Source organism: Sinocyclocheilus rhinocerous, unplaced genomic scaffold (assembly GCF_001515625.1).
Source record: "Sinocyclocheilus rhinocerous isolate Xijiao unplaced genomic scaffold, SAMN03320098_v1.1 scaffold1156, whole genome shotgun sequence".
Lineage (NCBI taxonomy): Eukaryota > Metazoa > Chordata > Actinopteri > Cypriniformes > Cyprinidae > Sinocyclocheilus > Sinocyclocheilus rhinocerous.
Window position 1 is genome coordinate 806,356 of NW_015630041.1, and position 25,739 is coordinate 832,094.

Below are 25,739 nucleotides of genomic sequence, written 5' to 3' on the forward strand. Positions count from 1 at the left end.
CAGCAGGCATTTAGAGCTGATAAACAGATTGTGAGTTATGAAGTGAGATCCACAGCGGCCCTTTTCTTTAAAACTTCCTCTGCTTCTCACCAAAAAACTGTCATTCATAGAATAGTCTGTTTGAACCCTTATAGGGCACAAAACGTTCCTGTTGCTCAAAGAGTAGATAGAGCATGTCACTAGCAACGCCAAGGTCATGTGACTTTGGATAAAATCATCTGCCAAATGCATAAATGTGAATGTAAAACTACATAATGTCAGGAAAACCAATTGCTTAGGTTAAGGTTAGGTAAGTCCATCAGCTTTTTTAGTCGCCGTCCTGTTGCCCCTGATCTGATGAGAGGTTGTGCTAGCTCATGTCCGGACATGTCAGTTATAAACGGCAGCGAGCACTTTCAAACACATGTGTGGAAGTGCAGAGCAGCTGAAATCAATGAGCTGTGCGCTTGATATACATAAACTGCCAAGATTTGTTAATTCAATGGGGGCCGTGATTCAACATCATGTTTGTGTTCACATTGCGTTCAAGTGTGGATAAGGAGAGAAAGGACAAGGTGTATCTTAACAGAGGTGTCACAGCTTGCATCAAATAAACTGATATTTGTACCCATATATCAAACTGATATTTGACAACCATAAGCACAGTGACTGTGAGATGGCTGAGTAGCTGGTTAGTGAGTTTGAGAAGTGTAATTTTTATTTATTTATTTATTTTTAGCACCTGTGCTTTAATAAGTGCTTGGACATTTTGCACAGTAAAACTTTCTCAAAGTAGTTGAGTAGTTTTGTTTAATGCACTTTAGCATTACCGCTACATGCAGATGGACGTCCTTGGCTGTTGTATCTTGGCCATACATGCTGTTTTTTGGGAAATTAGTTTAAAATACTACCAAAAATGTCTTGACTAAATATGTCGATTTGGATCTTGATATTCTTCAGTGCATCGAGACCAGAATGGCGCAGACTAATTTTAGCTTTTTGTGCAGTAAGAGGTGCTGTGCGTTGGTTTGTTTGAATGGTGTGGTGTAGGGGACTCAAGGTCCATCCTTGCTGCAAACGGACAGTGAGAACTTTGGTGATGTTGGAAATTCCATGGTCCCTCGTCAAGAGTACGAGTGTGTGAATTTGACAAGTAGGTGCCGAAAAGAGACGCTTCAGTTCTGGCACAGGCACGTTCGCACACACGCTCGTTTTCTCTCATACGCTTCTGCTTTTTTCGATCAACTTCTAACGCTAAATCCTAGATATGGACGCTTATTTTATTCTCTCAGGCGGAGTAATCTCTCTCTATTTCTCTCTCTCCGTGACTCTTGTTACCTGATACCGGTGAGAGCCATGATGACCTTAAGTCAGACAAAGCGTTTCAGAAGTGCTGAAATGTAGCCAAGCCCTCCAGAGATCTCGGCCTGCATTGGAGTCATGCTAAAAGCAGCCCACCCCCCGCAACTCCCTCAGATCCTCACTCCACATTCCACTCCGTGGGGGAAAAGAGGAACAAAACGCAGCACACAAAAGACCTGAAAGCGAGAAGTGAAAGGGGATTTTTGTGGGTTTTTCAAAGAAACAAGTTCACTTTCATTCTGCAATTTTCTTCTTCTCGTAACTGTTTCTGTCATATATGTGAGGTAATTATGCAGAATGGACATTAGTGGGAATTTATTAGTATGTATGTATTGTAAGGCATTCTGTGGAAGAAATTACAAATATATATATATATATATATATATATATATTCCCATTGCTCAACTGGTACAGAAAAGAAGTCCACAATTTGAATTCTGCCACTATTGCTTAAGAGCACTCAAATCTGCATATATTTGCCAATAACCTGAGCCATAAATGTAATTTGACTAATCACATGATGACATCAGCCAACCAGTAAATCTGTGACTGGGGGGAAAAATGACATCATCAAGGAGTTGCTGATTGGCTGATGGCACCACAAGAACATTTACAATCCCAAACTTTTCACTTTTGTAAAAAGTTTGTATCATGAGTTACATGAGTTACATAGTATCATGAGTTCATTTCCCACTTTTAAAAGTGGTTACCATAAAATATCTTAGAATTCCATAGAAAAAAAAAAAGTATTTCAATGGGAAAAGTTGTTTTTTTTGCCCCCTAATGGTGTAGTTATGACATCTACCAGTAGGTTTTACTTGCCAGCCACTGTGGTATTCTTGGAGTACCATGTAAATAATGTGGTACATGGATATGAATCATTCATTATCATTGTATATATTAAAGAACTATGATGCAGCCATCCAATTCCATCAGTGTTTCTCAACCATCCAATCTGTCAAACTGCAAATTTAATGGCAGTTTTGCAAAATACAGTTAGTACAAATATAGTAGGACTCCTTTGAATGTACAAAATGTTGGACCTAATATCCTTACAATAACCACTGAACTGATGCCACATAACTGTCAGTGAGACTAACACGACCAAGTGATTCAGCTCTACTAGACCCTCACATAATAAACACACACACGTAAAAGAAGTTTGAGGTCTGTCATTTCTGGAAATGTCATTATTATCTGGGGGAAAAATTCAGAATGGAGAGAAACGGCCTGATGCTGCAATGCTCAAGCCTAAATTGGTTTAATTTGTTTTGCATTCTTATTACTTGGTTTGAATTTCCATTTTTTTTAATGCATTTTATGTATGTAATAATTTTATCTTTTATTATCATTACAAAGGGGATTTCATCTTTAATCTCATGTTATATGAATAAGGATTTTTTTTTTACTTGTTTCCATGTGAATTACTTGGTGCTTATTGTAATGATTTTTTTTATTGTAAAGCACTGTGAGCTGCATTCCATGTATGAAAGGTGCTTTACAAATTAAGTTTATTATTATTACTAATATTATTATCATTTCTTTATTCATTATTATTATTAATGTTATTATTATTATTAAAAACTTTTGTAAAGGAACAGCTCAAATTGCACAAAATGTAATAGTTTAATTTTATGTGCACAAGCAAATAAGCTTGAATTAACAAATTTCATGATTAAATAATGTTATGAAGTGTCACTCAGCTGTACTGCGAAGGTTAAAGTTAAACAACAGTCTCCCATTGTCATATTACCAAATCATGGATGCTTGTTGATCTATTCTGCCAGTCATTGTTTAAATAGTAAAGATGGTGATACTGTATCTACCCAAAGTTTCAGGAGAGCACTACCAGATAAGGTGAAGGTTGTATTATTCTTCTGATCTTTCACGGCACATTTCGCAGCGTGTCCCCATGGTCACATTTTGTCATTGGTGTTTATTGGTTACGAGTCAAGGTCCCTGACTAAAGCTCTGTTTATGTAAAATGATCTTTGATGTTTCTGTGTTGAATGTTTTGGTTTCATTGCTGACTGCATGTGGGTTTTTCTCTTCCAGAGGTCCTACACGTTGATAGTGGAGGCCTTGGACTTCAATAACGAGACCACCAGTGAAAGTGAGTAGCAGGATCTTTTGCTGTTTGTTTTGCTTTTTGTTTTTATTTGCTTTTTGGTTGATAGATTGTCTGTTTTGTTTGTTTCTCTCTTTGATGTTCTTTCTTTGTTTCTTGCTTGTTTGATTTGTTTCTATTTCTATTTTTGTTTTTGTTTTATTTTGTTTCTTCTGCATAACTTTTTTCTTTTGTTTAAACTTTGGGAAACGTAAGAAATTAAAGTTTGTTTTGTTTTCTTCTGCATTTTTTTCTTTTTAAACTTTGGGAAATGCAACAAATTTAAGTTTGTTTTTCTACCATTTCCGCTCATAGCTTGCTAGTCTTTAAACCAAATGTGCTGACAGGTGTATGTGACAGGACAGGGAAAAGAAGAAGAGGAAGACCGTGTGCGTGCGTGTGTCTGTGAGAAACATTGTTGAGGGGGCCTCATGCTTATGAAAATGTTTCCGAATACCTGATGACTAATGGCAAGTGTTGGCAGTCAAGGTCTCACGGCCTCTCTGTCACGGTGCATAGCTCAAGCACAAGGTTATGTTTGCTATAACCTCTCTCTTCTTACACCTCAACAGGGCTTAACACTTCAGAAACAATTCCATTTAGACACTAAACTGAGTCTGGTGGAGTTCATTTGAATAGCTCGTCTGGGTTGTGTTACCATTAACTTTGATATAGCGACTTTCAGCCATGATCCAGATATTTTGAGTTCAAATTTTTTGTTGCAGAAAAGCTTATGTTGAAGTTGTACTCTTGTTTTGTACTTTACAGTATTTATCAGGTTATAGACTGCATATGCCAGTGGTTTCTCTGATCCTAGAACCTGTCATTTTGGATTGGTTGTCTTTTCAATTAATTTTTTATATGTGCCCTGCTACATTTTAGAGGTATTTTTTTCTGTTTATTGGATTTGAATCTTTGAATGGAACATTAGAATCTGGAAATCCCCAAATCTGTAGCCAATTCAGACTTGCCTTCATTTGTGATTTTGCTGTATTTTGAGAAGATTTTGTAACTTTAGGTTTATGAATATCGCAAAATATCATATTGTCAACCAAAGGTAGATTTTGGCCAAAAAACGTTGAAAGCAATACCAGCTCAAACAGTAGAACATGCTGCTAGCAACACCAAAGTCAGAGAAATGTAGGAAATGTATAAACCGATCACACAGTACCTGAAATACATTCTAAGTTTCTTTGGTTAAAAGTGTTAAATGCATTTGACAAACACTTTCATCCATACACTACCATTCAAAAGTTTGGGGTTGGTAAGTTTTTTTAATGTTTTTTTGAAAATATTGTTTAAATTATGCTCACCTAGGCTGCATTTAAAAAAAAATCAAAAATACAGTAAAACATTCATATTGTGAAATATTATTAAAAAAAAATTTTTTTAATTATATTTTTATATGCTACAATGTAATTTGTTCCTGTGATGGCAAAACCACATTTTCAGCAGCCATTACTCCAGTTTTCAGTGTCACATGATCCTTCGTAAATCATTCTAATATGCTGATTTGACACTCAAGAATCATTTCCTATTATTATCTATGTTGAAAACAGTTGTGCTGCTTAATATTTTTTGAAAACCTGTATTTTTTGAAAAATTTTAATTTGGTAACACTTTGGATTAGGGAACACATATTCACTATTAACTAAGAGTTTTCCCTCAATTTCCTCCTAATTTGCTGCTTATTGATAGTAAGTAAGGTAGTTGTTGTAGTAGTTATGTTTAGGCATGGAGTAGGGTTAAGGGATCTAGAATATGGTCATGCAGAATAAGGCTTTAATATGTGCTTATACTAGCAAACAGCCAATGTGCTAGTAAAGAAAAAGAAAACTTACTGATCCCAAACTTTTGATTGGTTATAAATCAAATATAGAACTATATTCATATACATAATTGTCCTTAGTAGAAATTGATTTTAATTTTTGCTAGCAACTCTCCTTATTATTTGTCCTGAGAGCGCAGAGGTTTTTTCTATCACTTTAATGTGACTTCCTCGCCCCACAGTGAAGTGGATCAGGCTGCAGGTAGTAAAGACATGACACTTGGCTCTGGCTGTAGGGTTTAGGGTGCAAGTGAAATGCCACAATGACCCTCTGCATTCCAGAGTCCTATGAACTATAGGCCCACCTTGCCTCCATAATATCATCTCTTTTCACTCTTTCTACCTCCTCTAGGAATCATATAAATAAATCTACCCATGTTGCATCAGTTTGCGGAGAACTTTAAAGATAAGAGTTTATGTGAAAGGGAGGAATAGACATTTCACAGTACCCTGTTATAGTCATATTCAGGAATAAAATGGTGAAAGATGTGAGCTGTCAGCTTACCTCATCTTCTGCGGGTAGAAACAGCAGAATTAAGAATAGAGATGGGAAGTTTTGTCTTGTTAGGGTAGAAGTAGATTTACATCACTGTAACAATAAAAAATGCTATTGTTATTTTTGCTGGAGACAAAAAGTTTATATAGCCTAATTAATAGGCATGTGGTAATTAAAATTTTGGGATAAAGCAGTGAATAAAATATTCACTGGATACATATTGGAACGTGAACACAAACAAATAGCTAATTATTCAAAAATTTTGTAAATTTAGACTCAAAACATTGAATCTAACATTGTAAAATGGATTTCTAATGGTATTAGCCATGTTTGAAGCTGTTCTAAAATATAAAAAGCAACTTGAGACGATGCTTGGCGACTGCAAAAAGTGTAAACTTTGCTTCACGTTTGCCAGTGTTCAAATCCATTGTGGCCACCTGGGGGTCTCCAGACCCCAGTTTGAAAACCCCTGCTCTAATCCACTTCTCTGCATGGGATCTGAATCTTCTGGGTGAATATGTCACAGAGAGAGAGAGAGCGCAAGACAGTGTTTATTCACTGATGTCATGAGTGCTGGCTGCCAATAGGATTACATATTGTTTGCACAATGTAATTAATAGTGAATGTGGCTTTTCCTTCAGCTATAGACATGAGGGGTCATTTTAGGCCAGCTATATCTTTAATCTGTGAGCAACTAGATATTGAGACATTAGATATTTTTCCTGGTTAACCTTTAACTCTTGAATTGTGTGTGGTGTTATTGTGTCAAGGCCTTTCTGAGTGTTACACATTGACTGTTCAGGTGGAAAGCTCATCGAGAAAGCGTACCACTCTGGCATGATCAACCCAAATCGACAGTGGCAGAGGCTGACCCACAACGGCCCCATCGCCCAGTTTGAGTATCAGATCCGGGTCACCTGCGATGAACACTACTACGGCTTTGGCTGCAACAAGTTCTGCCGGCCACGTGACGAATTCTTTGGACATTACACCTGTGATCAGAATGGCAATAAGACCTGCCTGGAAGGATGGACGGCTCCTGACTGCAATACGGGTGAGCAAGTAGACTATGTTGCTGCCACATTTTTTTTTTTTTTGCATTTACTTAATCAAAACTACAGTAAAAACAGTAATATTGTGAAAATAATATTTCAGTATAAAATAATTGTTTTCTATTTTAATATATTTTAAAATGTATTTTTTTCAGTTTTCAGCAGCCATTACTCTAGCCTTTAGTGTCACTTCAGAATACTTTCTAATATACTGATTTGGTGCTCAAAAAAATTTCTTATTGTTATCAATGTTAAAAACATTGCTGCTTAATATTTTTGTGGAAACTGTCAATTTTTAGGATTCTCTAATGAATAGAAAGTAAAAAAAACAGCATTTAAAATATAGTCATAAAAGTCATAAAAATCTTTAAAAAATCTCCAAACTTTTGTACATTTTCCAATTATGCTGAACTGAAATGTTATTATATGATAAAGTATATAATATAAAATATTATACTTTAAAATAGAAATGTATAAAAAAATTTATTTATATACTGTATCTCTATTTAACAGTCATTAAGGACAGGACATTGTGTTCTTACCTCTTAATCAATTTCATTGGTTTGGGCATCTCTGAATGCATCTGATAATAAAGTAAAATGGTTTGCAAACAGTTGCCATTTTAAGAGGCTGGTGGGTGAGAGTGATAGTTTGGAATAAGTGGTGAATGGAGAGCGCGGCACCCGAAGCCTGACGACGGGACTCAAATTAGAGTAGGATTCAGTAAGGCTGGTCAGGGGGTTGAAAGATTTCTGCCCTATACATTGCCAAAATGTTTTCATAAGTGAACAGGGGACATTGAGGCTCATGGTGTACATAGCCCAGCAAGAATGGGGAACAAACTTACTCTCATTCATCCATTCCCACTCTTTCTGTTTTCCAGCGATCTGCAGACAAGGTTGCAGCACCGAACATGGATCTTGTAAGCAACCAGGTGGCTGCAAGTGAGTTATTTGCAATATTATTCTTTATTCTTTTAACATTTTTATGGCATTTCCTGCAAAAAAGTATATATTTTTTTAATTTTGTCCTCAGCCTTGCTCTTTAACATTTTGAGCAACAAGTCAAGCCTTGTTAAAGAGTGAAAGATGCAACAGTACAAGCTTTCACCACAACTAGAGGCTTATGGTTAAATCTTGTTAGAATCCATGTGTCCTGTTTGACCTATCAGGGTCTGATAGCCCAAGCTCTGTTTCTGTTCAACAGACAATGAAAGCACAGATTACTGACATCCACCTACAAATATGCAACATGGCTGGCGTTTAGCAGTGAGACGGTGTCAATAAGGCCATGTTGTAGAGACAACTGAAGCACAAAGCTATTTTTAGCCATTTTGTTTTTTGCTTTTGTCTGGCAAGATGTTGAAGCCTTATCTACAAACCATAATCTGCCAAGTTCAACCTTTAATTGGGTTTTAAAACGCACTGCTTGTTTTACAAATGATGTTTGAATTTGGCCACGGGGAAGAGAAAACGAAGCGTATCTGTGTGTTTGTGTACAGCTATAGCTCAGTGATTTATGAGTGCATCATAAATACTTTTGTAACACTGATGCACATCAAAATAGGTCATAAACTAACTGGCTTGTTTAATATGTAATAAAATAACATGGTGGTTTTATTCTATTGTGTTGTTTACCTAAAGAACAGAATTTGAAGCTATTTTGTGGGGGGGTTTTCCATCCTTCCATAGCAGCATGTTTTCCTAGACTGTTTCTTAAGTTAGGGTTTGCTTCGTAATGTGTACGATTGCAGCATGCATTGGAAAAAATGCATAAACAAGGCTTTCTGAAGTTATTTGCTTCATCATAAAGGAATGCATCATGTGTAACTTATTTGTGGTGAGTAGGGCATCGAGTTAATGAAAATTGAATTTCTTGCACAACAAACTAATCTTCTATTGGTTGGGGCAAGTCATGGCAGGTTTTGCATTGGGCTTTTTCTGCTTTTCCGTTGGTTTGTTATAGGTATTCACATGTTTTCTGGTCTGACGTTAATGATGTTTTATTACGATGTTTTGTTTGACTAATTCTCATCATTGTACCATCGCTGAAAGCGTTCAAGATCAAGGCTAGAAGTCTACGGAATTCAATGTATACTAAAACCTCAGCTCTTTGTTACATTTGGCATGATTATATCCCATTACCTATTCATCTCTCACTGAAAGCTTGCCAGAACACACAACCATGCAATTGTGCAACTGTTGTAACAAGAGCTCTTACTGTGCTAAATCGGAACCGCCAAGGCCTACAGTCGAGGTGAAAATCTTTCTCAGCCATGCAGATTTAACGTCATATTTCTGCTTCAATATCATTCAAAGTCACTTCTAAGACATTGCTGATGTGAAATCTTCTCGCACGTTTAAGAATAGTTGTCTTTAAGAGAGGTTTCCTCAATCACCGTGTTTATTTTTACAGCTGAACTGCCGCCTCAGGCTAATTGTTTTCTTTTTCCCCAGAGGGCAGTCTGTTTTCCTGTGGCTAAGTGCTCAAGTGACTTACTATCTCATCTGAGTCCTTCTTTAAGGAGCAGGTTATCTCGCTCGGGCTGTTAAATTACTGCCATCTAAAGGGGGGAGTGTAGAGCTATTGCTGAGCTGTTTTGGAGATGGCTTTTAATTACAGGCTTAGAGATATTCTGCGGCTGTATGTAGATCTGACTCTGTTTTCTTCGTTCCCGGGGCGGAGAACAGCTACATGGGAACAGGAGTGAGAATGCAAAATAACCTGACATAAATCCATTGGCCAATGGAGCAGTTTACAAACACAGTCCTCCCCACCACCCACCCAGACAGTCCGAGCAGTTCTGGGGCCAAGCTGCTCCGCTTTTATTGAGACAGAGTGTCCTGCCACAAGCTAATGTTAGTCTCTCTAAAAGACCCAGTGGAGTTTTAAAGCTGCTGTTTGTTGTTTGCATGGCTTGGCATTAAATAATCAGACAAGAAGTTGTCGGCGTTTCCTTTTTCCCAGTGGACTGGAGTGAACTTTTAAAAAAGAGTTTATGAAAGGGTAACCTTTTAGCATTGAATGCCCTGAAAAACAATACTTTTCTCAAAGTTTTGATTAGTACTTTGAGAAAATTATGGCAGATTATGCTTCAGAAAATCACTACACATTGTTTTTGTGTAGTGTTGTTGTTATAACAGTACGTACTTCTTTAACCCTGACACCTATTGAGAAAATGAGAGAACTGGATAAGCAAACTCTTTCTAAAAGTGGTGTTGGTGGATATTATTTGAATTTGTCAAAGGGTAAACAAGAACATTTTCTTCTCTTTAATCAAAATAACATGTCATTAAAGTAATATTGTGTTGAAATTTGTTTTGCACTGTTAATCGTGAAATTACTGACTTTGTTATTCATTCTGTTCATGATAACTGAATAACTAATAATACACATACATATATATATATATATATATATACACACACACATAGAGTTTTATCTACTTTGCACAACTGGAAAAATTAATGAAAAAAATGAATGTGACATGACAAAATATTGACTAAATGTAGTGGGCATTTTGGTCCAAAAAAAAAAAAAACTGTAAAAATGAACACTACCACTATGCAGAAAATTCCTCTGGTATATATACTGACATTTAGTGACACTTGCAGTTTTTAGTGGTCATTTTCCATTTATGAAACCTTACCTTAGTGTATATTTGTCTTTTTCAGGTGTCTGTATGGCTGGCAGGGTCCGTACTGTGATAAGTGCATCCCTCACCCGGGCTGTGTACACGGAACCTGCGTTGAACCCTGGCAGTGCCTCTGTGACACTAACTGGGGTGGACAACTCTGTGACAAAGGTAAGCACATTTTCATTTTATTTATTCTCTTTTTTCTTTTTCTTTTTTGCTTCCTAACATTCAATACTAATACTGAATGTTCTTACCTCTTAGATTTAAACTACTGTGGAACTCACCAGCCATGTCTGAATGGAGGAACGTGCAGCAATACAGGGCCTGACAAGTACCAGTGCTCTTGTGAAGACGGCTACTCTGGGGTCAACTGTGAACGAGGTGAGTCTATCATGCTATAGTCTTGCTAGCCACACTTTCAAACAATGGCATAAAGTCTGGTTCAGTTTGCAGATTTTGGCCAAAAACGTCCAATTAGTCACGAAAGGTCTGTCTGACTGACATGAATAGTGGCCAGTCACACATTGTTTTGTTTTATGTGCTCTTTAGGTGTTGGCTGAAATGGTGATTCTTGCCATTTTGTATTCAATATGCATCAGTTAGTGAAAAGACTGAAGCTAGTTGTTTTGTATAGCAAATATCTGTATTGTGCTTTCTCAAGTGTTCTTTTTCCTGCTTCTTTGTTTTGTTATGTTTTTTCGACATAGTTGACCTCCTCATTCCATTTTAAGCGCTCCCTTTTTATGTTTTGCATTTAAATATGGTGTGTTTGAAGTAGAGGTCTACACGGGTCCAAAAATCCGTACCCGAACCCGAAGAGACCCGTTAATATGCTACACTGAACCGACCCGGACCCGTCTATTATTTTGAAAGTTGGACCAGGGCCCGTGCAGAACCGAGAAATGTCAAAAATGTACTACCCGGAACCGACGCGGACCGTCAATTATTTGAAAGATGGACCCGAAGGGCGGGAAGACACAGACCCGACTGGACCCGATCGGCACATATTCCACAGCAAATTGCTATTAACAAGTTGCGAAAATTAAACTTTTTGTCTTACCTAATGTAAGAAGCCTTCGGGTCCCGGGTCCTCGGGTCTCGGGTCCTCCGTGTAGACCTCTAGTTTGAAGTTCCTAATGCTTGTGAAAAGCTCTACACTGTAAAAATTGGTGTTTTACAAAAGAAATTTGAATTTCATGGGTAATTTAACATGTTATTTGCCATTTCTTTGTAATTATTTGTGAAATTTACTAGCAATTTCTAATTGAAAATTGTTTCAAAGTACACCAATTTTTTTTCCCAGTGTACAAGAATTTTTATTTGAAGTTAAGGTTGGTTCTGGCCATGTCTGTCAGCCATCTGCGATGGACGATGGCATCGTCTATGGGCCCAACCCTAATGCATAGCATTATAAAGAATCACTCCATGCACTGTTAAACATAAATTTGCAAAAATGGTACCTTTTTGGGGTAGTGCCTTAAAAAGGATGGGTTTGTACTTTATCTAGCCCTAAAAGGTGCAAATTACTACCTTAGAGTAGTATATGTACCCTTAAGATACTACTATGCACATTTTAGGGGCAGATAAGACAAAAATTTGTCCCTTAGAGGAACAAGCTGTTGTTCTGCAGGTACATTTTTTGCATATTGTGTGTATGGTTTATTGTAGCAGTACTGCCCAAACGGTTCACCATCTTTCCCTGTTTATGACTCTGAAACATAATGATGCTGTAGCTGCTTGAAACTTGATACACAGAGCAGTTTAGATGCGGTCATTCAGCCTGAATTTGATTGTCTCATTTTATAAATCTTTACAAGTCATTATGCGCTGCTTTCTGTGTTTCTGTTGGCACAAGTCCATTTTATACACAATGCCATTTTGTTATTGACACCAAGTCAAATTTTGCGGCAGTGTCATTGCATTCTGGTTTAACTAGATAGAAAAGGGCGTAGAGAGCCTATGGGGGATCAGGTGATGTCAGACCTCGGGCCTTAACTGTCTACAGTGTCAGGAAGGGCGCCCAGGTCTTCTAATCCTCTGTTATGATATGTCCTGCCAGTGGATCTCGTCTGTTTTGACAGTCAGTGGTTGGATGGGTATAGTAATGAAATCTGCCAGATGGACCGTCATGGCTTTTTTCCTCCCCATCCTCCTCTCGGATTCATATGATCCAGATTCAAGCCCTCAGGGTGGTGAGTGACAACCTCCTGAGGCAGTGAAATCTTCCTCTATCCAAACCATTGGAGGAATTGTTCCGTCTTAAGCAGGAAGATAAAAGCTTAACTAACTGTTAAGTTAATGGGGTCAGTCATGTGACTGCAGTGCAAAGGTTAGATCAGCATACTCTGGTCACTGTAGATGCAGACTTGAGAGCATATCAGACCTATAGTTCACCCAAAAATGAAAATTGTCTTTATTATACTCATCCACATGTAGTTTCAAACTTACTTTCTTCTATGAAACTAATTTTTATTCGATCATATGGCTTCACAAGAGAGTTTGAAAGAGCATGAGGGTGAGTAAATAATGACAGATTTTCAGGTGAATAATCAATACAAATTGCAAACAAGTGATAAAATGTGCTTGCCTTCACAGCTGAGCACGCCTGTCTGTCCAACCCTTGTGCGAATGGAGGGACGTGCAAGGAGACCAGTCAGGGTTACGAGTGTCACTGTGCAGCCGGCTGGAGCGGCCCATCGTGCAAAATCAGTAAGAAGGCACACAAACACACTCAGAAGATATTCATTAACTCTTGATTTGTCTAACCTGCTCTGATCTCATAGATGTGGACGATTGTACATCCAACCCATGCAAACACGGAGGTACCTGTCAGGATTTGGTTAATGGCTTCAAATGTACCTGCCCTCCTCACTGGACCGGCAAAATGTGTCTGATTGGTGAGAGATTCGTGAAGCAATATGAAGTCTGACTTTCATCATTCATCATGCTTTTAACTGGGAGGTAATCAAATTTTTTTTTGCAAAGATGCCAATGAATGTGAGGACAAGCCATGTGTGAATGCCAAGTCATGCCACAATCTGATTGGTGGATATTTCTGCGAGTGTCTCACTGGCTGGATGGGTCAGAATTGTGATACAAGTGAGTATGACAATCTGTATTTTTCTTTTAATCTCGGCATGTGCTTGTTTAGACTTCTGTCTGCTGTGTTTGACTTAAAAATTCAGACATATTTCTCTCAATTTCAGACATAAATGACTGCCAGGGTCAATGTCTGAATGGAGGAACTTGCAAGGTAGGAGATCTTCTGATCTTTTACTATCAATGCACACTACTGTTCAGAAGTTTGGGGTGAGTAAGAAATTAATACTTTTATTCAGCAAGGATGCATTAAATTCATCAAAGGTGACAGTTAACTTTTATAATGTTACAAAAGATTTCTATTTCAAATAAATACAGTACTTTTAAACTTTCTATTCATCATAAGATTTCCGCAAAAATATTAAGCAGCACAACTGCTTTCAACATTGATAATAATAAGAAATGTTTCTTTAGCACAAAATCAGCATATCAGAATGATTTCTGAAGGATCATGTGACGCTGAAGACTAGAGTATTGGCTGCTGAAAATTCAGCTTCGCCATCACAAGAATAAATTACATTTTATAATATATTAAATTAGAAAACAATTATTAGGAATAGCAATACAATTTCACAATATTTATGTTGTTACTCTATTTTTGAGCAAATAAGTACAGCCTTGGTGAGGATAAGAGACTTTCAAAAACATTAAAAATCTTACTGACCCCAAACTTGTGAACGAGTAGAATAATATTCTGTTTTTTCTTTTAAGCATGAAGGGGCTGGCATGTAAAGTGGCCAAGTACAGCTAGTTATTTTGGATGAGATGTTTAGTGATGGGTTTATCTGAAATCGGATATAACTAAGAACAAAGTGGAATGTACAGGTGTGCTCGAGGATATCCCCTTTAATTGCTACTGACTGCTTCAAACAAAACTCCTGAGTCCCTTTCTTTGTGGCTTAATGCCACAAACCTCTCAAACTCTGACAAATCCAGCGACTAGTTCATCTTCAGAAGGGCTTATTGTAGAAGACTAGAAACTGTAAACATCCAGAACAGAAACATGAACAGTTTATGGGTGTGCCGTCTGAGGCTGACATCTTGATACCATTCATTCTCAGAAGTGCTGTACAAAAAAATGTAAGCCTTCTAAGCTGAAAATGTATTTTTTGGGGGTTAGTGCCAGGAAAGTATGTCTATGGTTACGGCACAGAGATTATTTTATTGTAGCTTAAAAAAAATTAAGTTCTCGCACACATCTTTGACAGGATTTGGTGAATGGTTACCGCTGTCTTTGCCCTCCTGGCTATTCGGGTGAACACTGTGAGAAGGACGTGGACGAGTGTGCTAGCAGTCCCTGCCTGAACGGTGGTCAGTGTCAGGATGAAGTCAATGGATTTCAGTGTCTGTGTCCTGCCGGCTTCTCGGGACAGCTGTGTCAGGTGAGAGATAACTCCTACTTTTTGGTATCTTTTTTTTTTTAAATAAAATACTTGAATCACAGTAACTGTATATACTGTATATTTATTTTTGACCCCTCCAAAACAAAAGATTTATTAAAAATGATTCATAACAGATGAATAAATCTGTTATCAGTACTGAGTCAACCTCACATTATGTAATGGTAAAGCATCAAAACAAAATTGCTCATATAAAGGGGTTGGTAATCTTTTTTGTTTGTGAAAGAAGTCTCTTATGCTCTTTGATCAAAAATACATTAAAAACAGTAATATTGTGAAATATTGTGTTTTCTATTTTAATATATTTTAAAATATCATTTCTTTCTGTGAATTTTCAGCAGCCATTACTCCAGTCTTCTGTCACATGATCCTTCAGAAATCATTCTGATATGCTAATTTGCTTTCAAGAAATATTTATTCTTATTATTAATGTTGAAAACAGTTGTGCTGCTTAATGTTTTTGTGGATACCGTAATTTTTCTCCCAGGATTCTTTGATGAATAGACAGTTCAAAAGAACAGCATTTATTTCAAATAGAAATGTTTTATAACATTGTAATTGTCTTTACTGTCACTTTTGATCAATTTAATGTATCTTAGCTAAATGAAAGTATTCATTTCGTAAAAAAAAAAAATCTTACTGCCCCAAACTCTTAAACAGTAGTGTATACCTTCATCCACCCAGCTCTAGTTGTACCCTAAAGAAAGAGATAGACAAAGAAAGACGGGCTAGGTTTGAGACCGGCAGGGTTTGGCTAGCCCTTTAAAATATTCTTCTGTTTGTTTTTATTCTCCTGAGCGTTTTGGTGCGCTTTTTCCTGGCAGACGCTATGTCGAGGCTGTTGAGGGTTGCTCTGTGTTTTCTATGAATCCAAAAATGCCTGGATATCATTTTCCCCTCATCATTGAGCGCTCTTTTCTCCTCTTGTAAATCTTTCTCTGGTGTAGCTGGATATCGATTACTGCCAGCCCAACCCATGTCAGAACGGCGTGCAGTGTTTCAACCTGGCATCAGACTACTTCTGCAAATGTCCCGATGACTACGAGGGTAAAAACTGCTCTCACCTGAAGGACCATTGTCGAACCACGTCATGCCAAGGTGAGAAATTTCAGTCTCTGTGCCGGATCCTGTCTCGGCATTTCTTTGTAAACCGCCCCTAAAACCCAAAGTAAGCTGATCTGCTGGTTGCATGCCATTGTTCAGCTGCTGAGCAAAACTAGATTACAGGCCTGTGGACTCTCCCACCACCTTCAGGGCGGAAAATGAGAGAAAAAAAAAGAACTCCTATTTTGTTACATGAGGCTTTTTCTGCCCATGGTGAGCTATTTGACAGTAACCTCCCTGGACACACAGCTCACATACACACAGTCTCCTAAACACTTTCTCCATTCCCAAATTCCTCCTGAACATTTGCCAGTTTCTTAACAACTCTGTGTGTGTTCTTCGTGGTAATGACTTGGTGGGATTCTCTGCCTTGGATGTTTAAAAGTGTGTGTGTTTGTGTGTGTTTGAGGAGGGGCAAACCTCACAGCTAGATAAGCCCATCAAGTTTCTTTCAACTCTTTGAGCAGAATCAGGGCTGATGTGCATTAAATGGCCTCCTCACACACTCTTTCTGAAAAAGTAGATGTAAAAAAAAAAATTGTTTTGGAAAGTGAACCCAAAAATATCTAAATAAATTGGATTTCTGTAAAGTGGATGAATGGGAATAGTATAGCTTTTATGTCACAATGAGCCCAGAGATTTGACAGCTGGATTTTGTTCTTTCTCTGAAACCTTTACAGTGATTGACAGTTGCACTGTTGCCATGGTGTCCAACAGTACGCCGGAAGGGGTGCGATTTATCTCCTCAAACGTCTGTGGTCCTCACGGACGCTGCAGGAGTCAGGCCGGAGGCCAGTTTACATGCGAGTGTCAGGAAGGATTCAGAGGCACCTACTGCCATGAGAGTAAGACTAAACATTATTATCGAATTAGAGGGATGCACCGACATTACAGTTATTTTCATTTTATGTCCGATAACCGATAAATGCCTAGTTTTAAAATTCCAGACTATTTTGTCTAAATTAATTAGATTTAAAACACTAAAAACTAAAATCAGTTGTTTTAAATGCTCCAAGTGAATTTACCCATCATAACATTATAATGTACAGTCTGATAAATGGATATTCAATGAGATTTGCTAAAGGTTACATTTAACAGTGTTATTAAGTTATTAGTGTTATTAGTTATCAGATTAACTTTAAGTGCACTTTAGATGACAGCAAAGGTTATCTCAGTGTAAAAATAGAGAAAATGAACTTGCACAATTAAAATTCCAATATCAGTCAATCAGTATTAATTATAGCCACAACGACCAATACCAGTAAATGAAAATCATTCATAGCTGATAATCAACCAATATATTGCGCATCCCTGTCGTCTATGTAGATGATCCTAAATTCTGTGGCGTCTGTGGTCTTTTTTCAGATATAAACGACTGTGAGAGTAACCCATGTCGCAATGGCGGTACTTGCATCGATAAGGTGAACGTTTATCAGTGCATTTGTGCTGACGGCTGGGAAGGAGTTCACTGCGAAATCAGTATGTTCACTTGAATAGATTTTTCTCTGCTTATGCTGAATGTTTGTGCTTCTTTGAGCTTATTTTCTTGTTCTTTTCTCCCCCTTTTTTCAGACATAGATGACTGCAGCTTGAACCCCTGCCTGAACAAGGGAGCATGTCAAGACCTGGTGAACGATTTCTACTGCGAATGCAGAAATGGCTGGAAGGGAAAAACATGCCACTCCCGTACGAAAGACTATTTTTATGACCCACCCAGTTTGCTGAGTTTTTGTTTGTGTGTGAGCGTGTACACACAGAGTTATAAAATACTATTGGATCAACTGTAATTTCAGGTGATAGCCAATGTGACGAAGCTACATGCAACAATGGTGGTACATGCCATGATGAAGGGGACATCTTCAAATGCAGGTGCTCACCTGGCTGGGAAGGAGCCACGTGTAACATAGGTCAGTTTGTGTGACATTTCGCCCATTCACTTTCTCTATCTTTGAATGTGATACAGCTCATGTGCATCAAGCCCTTACAAAAACACTGCATTCCCACAAATCCCTGTAGCACACTTCTTGCTGTAAAGTCATACTTTTACATGAAAATGCACTTTGTGACAATGTTTGGAGCAAGCAGTGCGGCAAATAATTTGCTGCAAGTATCTTTGTGAGTGCTTCAGAAATAATTCTTTCTAGAATATTATGATCACTAAATTTTAAAACTTTATAATGCTAAGGACCCCTAAGTTTGATCACTTTGCAAAGTGAGGAGGAAAACATTGTTCACATTCAATCATTCTAGCTCACAGACTGAAATCTCACTCTCTTTCTGTCAAATGTATTGGCAGTAATTTGCTTCAAACTGCACGATCTGTAAAATAACCCCATCAGATTTTGGGGACGAGCGTTTTTTGTAGATTTCTTTGATGCAGAAAATATAATATCTGGCGTACGGTCGGCTCCAATTCTTTGATGGGAAATTTAGTTGTACTTGGTAATACGAGTCTTGGGAAATGTTGTACTTGGTAATACTTCAAGATGTAGCGGGTCTGTTTTAAGTGTGGCAGTCTTGTTGTGGTTGCACTCGTTTTGATCTGTTCAGTTCAAAGCATTCTGACCTCTTTTGTGGCTCCTCTGCAGCCAAGAACAGCAGCTGTCTGCCCAACCCATGTGAGAACGGAGGCACCTGTGTGGTCAACGGCGACTCATTCACCTGCGTCTGCAAGGAAGGCTGGGAAGGATCCACCTGCACCGAGAGTGAGTACCGCTTCCTGCGGTCGGTAACTGCAGTCCAAACTTCCTAGGTAGATTTAAAGCGGAAGAGGGAATAGTTTTACTCATAAAATTAAATTTTTTCAAACCTCATTTAGTCTGAGAATAAAGCAGGGATCCATTTTCCTGGCTTTGTCTTGCTCGTTCTTTTCCATTCTTTCTCTAAACCCACCTCACCCTGGCTGGACATTGTCGGCTGCTGCCAGCTATGAAGGAAAAAATGTAAATGAGGGAAAGTGGAGACAGATGTCCCCCTTCCTCAACCCCACCGCTTCTCCTCTGCTCTTTCTTTTTTTTCCCCCCTCAATGTGCCTTTCTCATGTATTGTTGTGCACCTCTCGCTCTGTGAGAACGGAGAAACCTGGAGTCCTAAAAATTAAAAGAGAAGAAAAGCTAGAGACAGCATGTCAGTTAGTTACTGAGCAATCAGCGACTCTGCCAAACTGGACGCCCACGCGAGCACGCAGACACACACGCACACCGGCACAAGCTCTGACATGTTGACTGTTGCGTTCATTCTTATGTGCTCACATGGGTGTGAAGTGAAACAAACCCTCTTCTCTCTCTCTTTCAGATACCAACGACTGCAACCCACACCCATGGTAAGTCCTGGCAAAACATTTACACACACAGCCTGCCGCTGTAAACAGGCCCGTACAGCTGTGCCGCACTTTCTCACACTCTCTCACAGTGCTGGGAAACAGGCACTCCCATAGCTTCTGTCATTCCAAGGGTGCGTTAAGCTCACTGCCTATTGTGCTTTTGAAATCGGGTTCATCTGCTCGAGAAGTTGTCTAAGCAAGATTCTGAGTTCACAATAACATCCCAGCAAAAGAGATTAGTATGAGTTCATTTGATAAGGATTTTGTCATTAGGAATTAAGGTCCGCTGATAACAGTGAACTGATAAAATTTACTCATAACAATTGGATTTACCTATTTTTCCATAGTTGTAAAAGTTGTTGTGACATGCAAGCTGTGACAGATGTTTTTTTATTAGTACACAGTTTGTATGTCTTTGATTTGAATCCTTTTGTCACTTTTATCAGTGAGGGTTTGACATTACAGTTGGAGATATTTTGATATATAAAATAATTTTGTAGCAAATATCCTTATAAAGTTACCATTCACTGGTGAGTTACTTTTTTTAACCAATTTTATTTTATATATTTTTTATTTTCATTTTGCGTTATATTATGTTATTTTAATTTGTTTTTTTTTCTTTTATTTACTGTATATAAAAATTAAATGGTTTTTTTTGTATTTTTTATTTTACTTTAGATTGCTTTTTATTAATTTTATATTATGTAATGTTTATTCATTTTATGTAATATTGTTTATTCATGTTACTTTATTCATTTGTCACTTTATATTATTTTGTATTTTTAAGTTTTTTTTATTTTATTCATTATATTTTATTTTAAATATGTTTGTATTCATTTTTTTATTTTACTTTGTTATTGTATTCATTTATTTTTATATATTTTTGGGGTTTTATGCTTATTTTTTATTTTACTTTATTCATTTTATACGATTTTTTTGTATTTATATATATATATATATATATATATATGTATGTGTTGTTGTTTTTTTTTCTCTCTTTCCACTTTAGTTGACCTAGTCAAACTTAGCCAACAGCTCTCATACAGTATGTCAATATGAACGTTTTGAGTCTCCTTTGGTGCTTGATTAATGCCGTTTCTGGACCCTGTTTGTAATGCTGCAAAGATGCCTGAACCGAACTGTGTTTGAGCTTCTGTCTTTCTCTCTCCATAGCTACAACAGCGGGACTTGTGTGGATGGTGAAAACTGGTACCGTTGTGAGTGCGCTCTGGGATTCGCAGGGCCAGACTGCCGCATAAGTGAGTGTTAGATGACGCCTGATACTCTTGGCTGTCAGCCCTGTTAATGTGCAAAACAAACAAACAAAAACAAACAGAGCTGGAGCAAAATGCACAGTCTAGCCACCCAATTAGCCAGCCCTCTGGGCAGAGTGCCAACAGCAAAGCAAGCAGCGTCCTCGCATTCTGCAGCGCTGATGTTCACAGCCCCTCGAGAGAAACTGACTCGCAGTGACCGAAAGCCAATCAGCCTAGTTATCCAGCACTGATTACAGAGCTCGGTTTGCTCTTTTAAAAGCTTTCATCTGGCTGCACGAGACATACCTCAGGCTTTACTGCATCCAAACCTGCAAATAAGCTCGTGACGTTAATGTCAGCTGAGTCCAAGATGATATAGTCCATCAGGATAGGGTGTTCGCTCATACTTTATGAACTCGTCTCAATCAAAGTGATCTCTTTGGGAGTTTTGCATGACACAGAATAAAGACATGATTGCTTAAAATCCTTAAAACTATGAATATTTAACTCAATGAGTAAGACCACATGGCAATTTTGTCTAAGCAAAAACAAACCTTAACTCAAGATATTCTTGGAAAACAAGCCTTTAATATCATCTTAAGCAGTCTTGCTTTTTAGGTAAATCCATTTATTTTATTTTTTTTACAATATTTCAATGTTTTTCTGAGAAACAAGACCGTACCTGTTGCTCTTCATGCGATTGGAATATTTTAGGACTTTAAAAGTTCAGAGCATTCCTAAAAGATTCTCTTCATTCCTTCAGATATAAACGAGTGTCAGTCTTCTCCATGCGCAATTGGCTCTACCTGCGTAGATGAAATCAATGGTTATCGCTGCCAATGTCCACCCGGAAGAACAGGACTAGAGTGTCAAGAAGGTGAGAGTCATATAAGCTTGTGCAAACAGGCTACACACCAAATAACCATACCGACCTCACCGGTCCCCTCGGGAGACCATCATTTCTTGTTGAAAAGAACATCACGACCTGCATTAACACCTCCAAAACCTTTCCTTTCCTACATAGTAATGACTTAACCTTGCCAACAGTGCCAAAGTTGTCAAAAAAAAGTCTCATCAGTTTGACAGTTCACATCAATTTGATGTACGTGGGCTGCAATGAATATGACAATCTTAAAAGAAATCATGTTAAAAAACAATTGGAAAATATACACACTGCGGGTAAATGGAAATGTAATGCTTCAGGTTTCACTCAAGAAGATCAAACCGTACCAACCCCTTTCTTGCCATGTCATGTTCTTCTGTTGATGTCGTTCACAGTCATTGGGAGACCCTGTATTGCTAACGGACAAGTAGCTGCTGATGGTGCCAAATGGGAGGAAGACTGCAACGTTTGCCAGTGTCAAAATGGAAAGATTTATTGCACCATGGTAACTTAGCTGCCGCTGCATCGTATTCTTGAGGCATTTAGTAATACTTCTCTTAATTATGCGATCAAAAATGCTTATTTTTGTGTCTCTTTTTTCTTTAGATGTGGTGTGGACCAAAATCATGTCGGGCAGGAAAGGCCAGAAATGGGTGTCCTGCTGGCCAATCCTGTGTTCCCATCAAGGAAGAGCACTGCTTTGTCAAACCCTGTCCTAGTCTTGGAGAATGTTGGCCCCCTGCGCCCCCTTCACCCTCCAAATGCCACGCCAGCTTCTCTTACCAGGACGACAGCTGTGCCAACATCACGTTCACCTTTAACAAGGAGAACATGCCTCAAGTGAGTCATCCTTTCAGAGGAGAACGATTGAATTATGAGCTTTTGAGCTGTTTTCCCCTTCTCCAAACGTCTCCTCCACCCTTTTCTAATTCGGTGAGCGTAGTGGGGCGTGAAAGATCAGGTTCTCTTCATCTAGGAGACAACGTTCCTCATGGGTGAAGTTTTCCATGCTGGTTGGATTCTCGCAAGCTTTGTTGTCATATCCAAACGCTTTTTCTTCAGATGAATAAAAGCGCAAGAAATACATTCTGAAAAAGGGGGGGTCGTCTTATATTCGGGCCAATACGGTAGATTGGTCAATAAAATCAAAACTTTTCTTGAAAATGTTACAAATATGAAACAAACATGAATACCAAGAGCACATTTCTAATAAGAGCATGTTTCAAACTATTTTTAAAAGATTTCGCATTGTCCTGAATACTGACTTAGGCCCAATCCCAATTCTATTTTATACCCCTTCCCCCTTGAAACAGAGTGTCAAGGGGTAGGGGTGAAAATATTCCCCTAAGAATTGGGACACCACTACTATACTGTCACACGTCATCATACGTCGTCTAGCAACTACAATACGCACACCTATACTGGTGTGCTGGTGTGCATTAGAGCTTTTAATTACCGTTCTATATTAATGCGCTGTTTCCTGACACACACACACACACATATCAGATATCGTGCAGCTCACACATCCAGGAGCAAAGAAACTTGTCAACGCTGCCCCACGACTTTTATTAATAACAGTTTAAATACTGAATCGCTGCATTATATTTTCCAGCAACGAAATCACTGTTTTTGAAGTAAACTCATTCTAAAAAGAGAAACGCACAGACGCGCATACACGCAACTTTCATCTCTCTCTCCCTGTCCCTCTCGCTCTCTCTCTCTCTCTCTCTCTCGAATTGGCAATATTTGAGAAAAGGGTTTAGCGATTTATAATTATTGGGGGTACCAGCCCTGCTCAATGTCTATGGTGGTTATTGCCCTGATCAGACATGAACATATGTTGTGGCACTATGGTGCAGTCTGTAATGATATAACGTTAGCAAACTTTAGCGATTTTTTGCAAACATTTCATTGAGTAACATGACCGTAAATATGAACTCACGATTGAATGTAATATAAAACAAATGATTACTTTTCGTTAAAATCTTTATTAATGCCAAAAATGCTTACATTTATGTGTCTTTTTGTTCGCTCGGGCAGCCATGTTGCCGCTGAAGCCGGTTTATGCTGAGATAATTCATACCCCTTCGTTTGAAGTGTGGTCCCGAAAAATCTTCGTTTGAAGGGCTATCTAGCCCTTCCCCTTACCCCTACCCCTCCAACCAAGAGAATCGAGACACCCCTACCCCTTCACGTGAATGCGTGAAACGGTTGGGGTAGGGGAAAGGGGAAGGGCTAAGGGGTAGAATTGGGATTGGGCCTAACTGTCTCACTGGTTCTTCTGTCCCCAGACTACTTGGTTCCTCTGCTCAGCTCCATCTTCATCGTGCTCTGGATCCTCGCCCTGGCCTCGGCCTTCCTGTGGTGTATTCACCGCCGGCGGAAACAGAACACCCACAGCAACACAACTACCTCAGCTACAGAGGACAATACCACCAATAACGTGCGTGAGCAGCTCAACCAAATCAAAAACCCCATCGAGAAACATGCGACCCACGGCGTGGCCATAAAAGACTACGAGGGGAAGAACACCATCATTGCCAAAATTAGGACGCATAACTCTGAGGTGGAGGAAGAGGAGATGGACAAACACCTGCAGAAAGCGCGCTTCACCAAACAGCCGGCCTACACGCTGGTGGAGCGTGAGGAGCGTGCGCCCAACAAAAACCCAAACTGGACTAACAAACAGGACAACAGAGACTTGGAGACGGCACAGAGCTTAAACAGGATGGAGTATATCGTATAGCAGGCAGCTGTGTTGCCGTGCGACCGAACCCCTGTTGCACTTACCGGTCATTTGGCAGGGTCTCGGGGGGGGTTGTGCTTCTTAAAACTGTTGCGTCGTGTTCTGGACTCCAAGGCTGTTATTTGCCTAGAATCCTGTTAATTTAAGTTTTGACAAGCTGGCTTCACACTGGCAATTGTAATAGTTGCTGTGGACGGCTGGAAAACCCAAATGCTGCATTTCGCATCCAGTGTTTTCCTTCGTAAAAGAAAAAAAAAAAAGTTTAAAAAAAAAGTACACATTTCAAATGTCTTTATTTTTGTGGATACGTTTGAGTATCTCTGAAAATTTTGCATAGTGTTTGCAAATAGTTTTAAGTGTTATTTTCGTTCATAATGACAATGCTCTCACAGCTAAAGTAGTTGTTTCTTCCTTATCCAGCAGCTGTGTGGAAACTCTCTCTTGTTGGTTTTACTTCTAGTTCTGAATTGAAACTGCCTTCACAGCTACGCACCACAGCAATTGTCGGAAATGAGTATGAAAAAAGAAAAAAATATATTTATTATTTTTCTTTTCTTGGGGTGGGATAGGTCGATCAGCTTTCTGCTGCCAATATGAAGAATTGTGTCAATTTAGTGTAGATATGTATATTTTTTTTAATTAATCACTGTGTATATTTGATTTATTAACTTAATAATCAAGAGCCTTAAAATATCATTCATTTTTATTTATATGTCCTGTCTAGTTTTGAAGGTTTTGATAGCTTTGTTCAGACGACATTTGTTTCATGTTTCACACACCAAAATTTCAAAGAGAAAAAGCAGTCTATTTTTTAAAAAAAAAACAAGATGGGCATTTGTGTGCCTAAGATTTTTTTCTTTCTTTCTTTTTATACATTGTCAGATATTTCAATATTTGAAACTTCTAATGCATGTATTTTGGCAACTCTTACCTGCTCAATGCAGGTAATGTCAACATCATGGCTGCTTTTTGTTTTGATACCTGGTGGCAGACACATTGCTTGCCATGGATGAAAAAGAAAAAAATAAATCATTAAAAAACCTAAAATAAAAGGGAACACGAGTCTTTTAGTTGATTGTTGGTAAACCTGATTCACACAAATCATTTCTCTTCAGCTTCGGTTTGCAGTATGTCATAAGCTAGGCTGTGAATACTTGAACAGTAGGGGGCCAACGGAAACACTGTAGATGACTGCCTTACTTTCAGGAGTCCATTTCTATTGCTGTGCACATGTAGTGTTCTTTTAGTTTCTCTTTTATATCGAGGCTCTCTAAAACACCAAACCGACATGCTTATCACATTTGTAAATTCTATGAGATCATGGCAATATTCAATGTTCATATTTGACCTTATTGTAAATTAGTTTTTTAGTTTGTTCCTGGCGATATTTTTTGAATGTTATATTTATTAAACATTTTGTATAAAAGGAAAATTAAACGCTTGTTTTTGATTTGTGCTCCAATGTGCT

At 38.3% G+C, this 25,739-nt stretch overlaps 1 protein-coding gene across 1 annotated transcript in view; it reads left to right on the forward strand.

Annotated features, from left to right (window-relative positions):
- LOC107739890 (protein jagged-1b-like) overlaps positions 1-25,708 on the forward strand; it is a 30,293-nt gene extending 4,585 nt beyond the window's left edge. The window contains exons 3-24 of the mRNA XM_016552135.1: positions 3,397-3,454; positions 6,575-6,826; positions 7,708-7,768; positions 10,499-10,629; positions 10,723-10,842; positions 13,057-13,170; positions 13,245-13,358; positions 13,447-13,560; positions 13,668-13,714; positions 14,769-14,942; positions 15,908-16,058; positions 16,745-16,909; positions 17,430-17,543; positions 17,637-17,750; positions 17,858-17,971; positions 18,653-18,769; positions 19,359-19,386; positions 20,560-20,645; positions 21,406-21,519; positions 21,921-22,030; positions 22,132-22,474; positions 23,772-25,708. Coding sequence (XP_016407621.1) covers positions 3,397-3,454; positions 6,575-6,826; positions 7,708-7,768; positions 10,499-10,629; positions 10,723-10,842; positions 13,057-13,170; positions 13,245-13,358; positions 13,447-13,560; positions 13,668-13,714; positions 14,769-14,942; positions 15,908-16,058; positions 16,745-16,909; positions 17,430-17,543; positions 17,637-17,750; positions 17,858-17,971; positions 18,653-18,769; positions 19,359-19,386; positions 20,560-20,645; positions 21,406-21,519; positions 21,921-22,030; positions 22,132-22,474; positions 23,772-24,271 — 3,141 coding nt within the window. The 3' untranslated portion in view covers positions 24,272-25,708. The remainder of the gene's footprint in view (positions 1-3,396; positions 3,455-6,574; positions 6,827-7,707; positions 7,769-10,498; positions 10,630-10,722; positions 10,843-13,056; positions 13,171-13,244; positions 13,359-13,446; positions 13,561-13,667; positions 13,715-14,768; positions 14,943-15,907; positions 16,059-16,744; positions 16,910-17,429; positions 17,544-17,636; positions 17,751-17,857; positions 17,972-18,652; positions 18,770-19,358; positions 19,387-20,559; positions 20,646-21,405; positions 21,520-21,920; positions 22,031-22,131; positions 22,475-23,771) is intronic.
- The last annotated feature ends 31 nt before the right edge of the window (positions 25,709-25,739 follow it).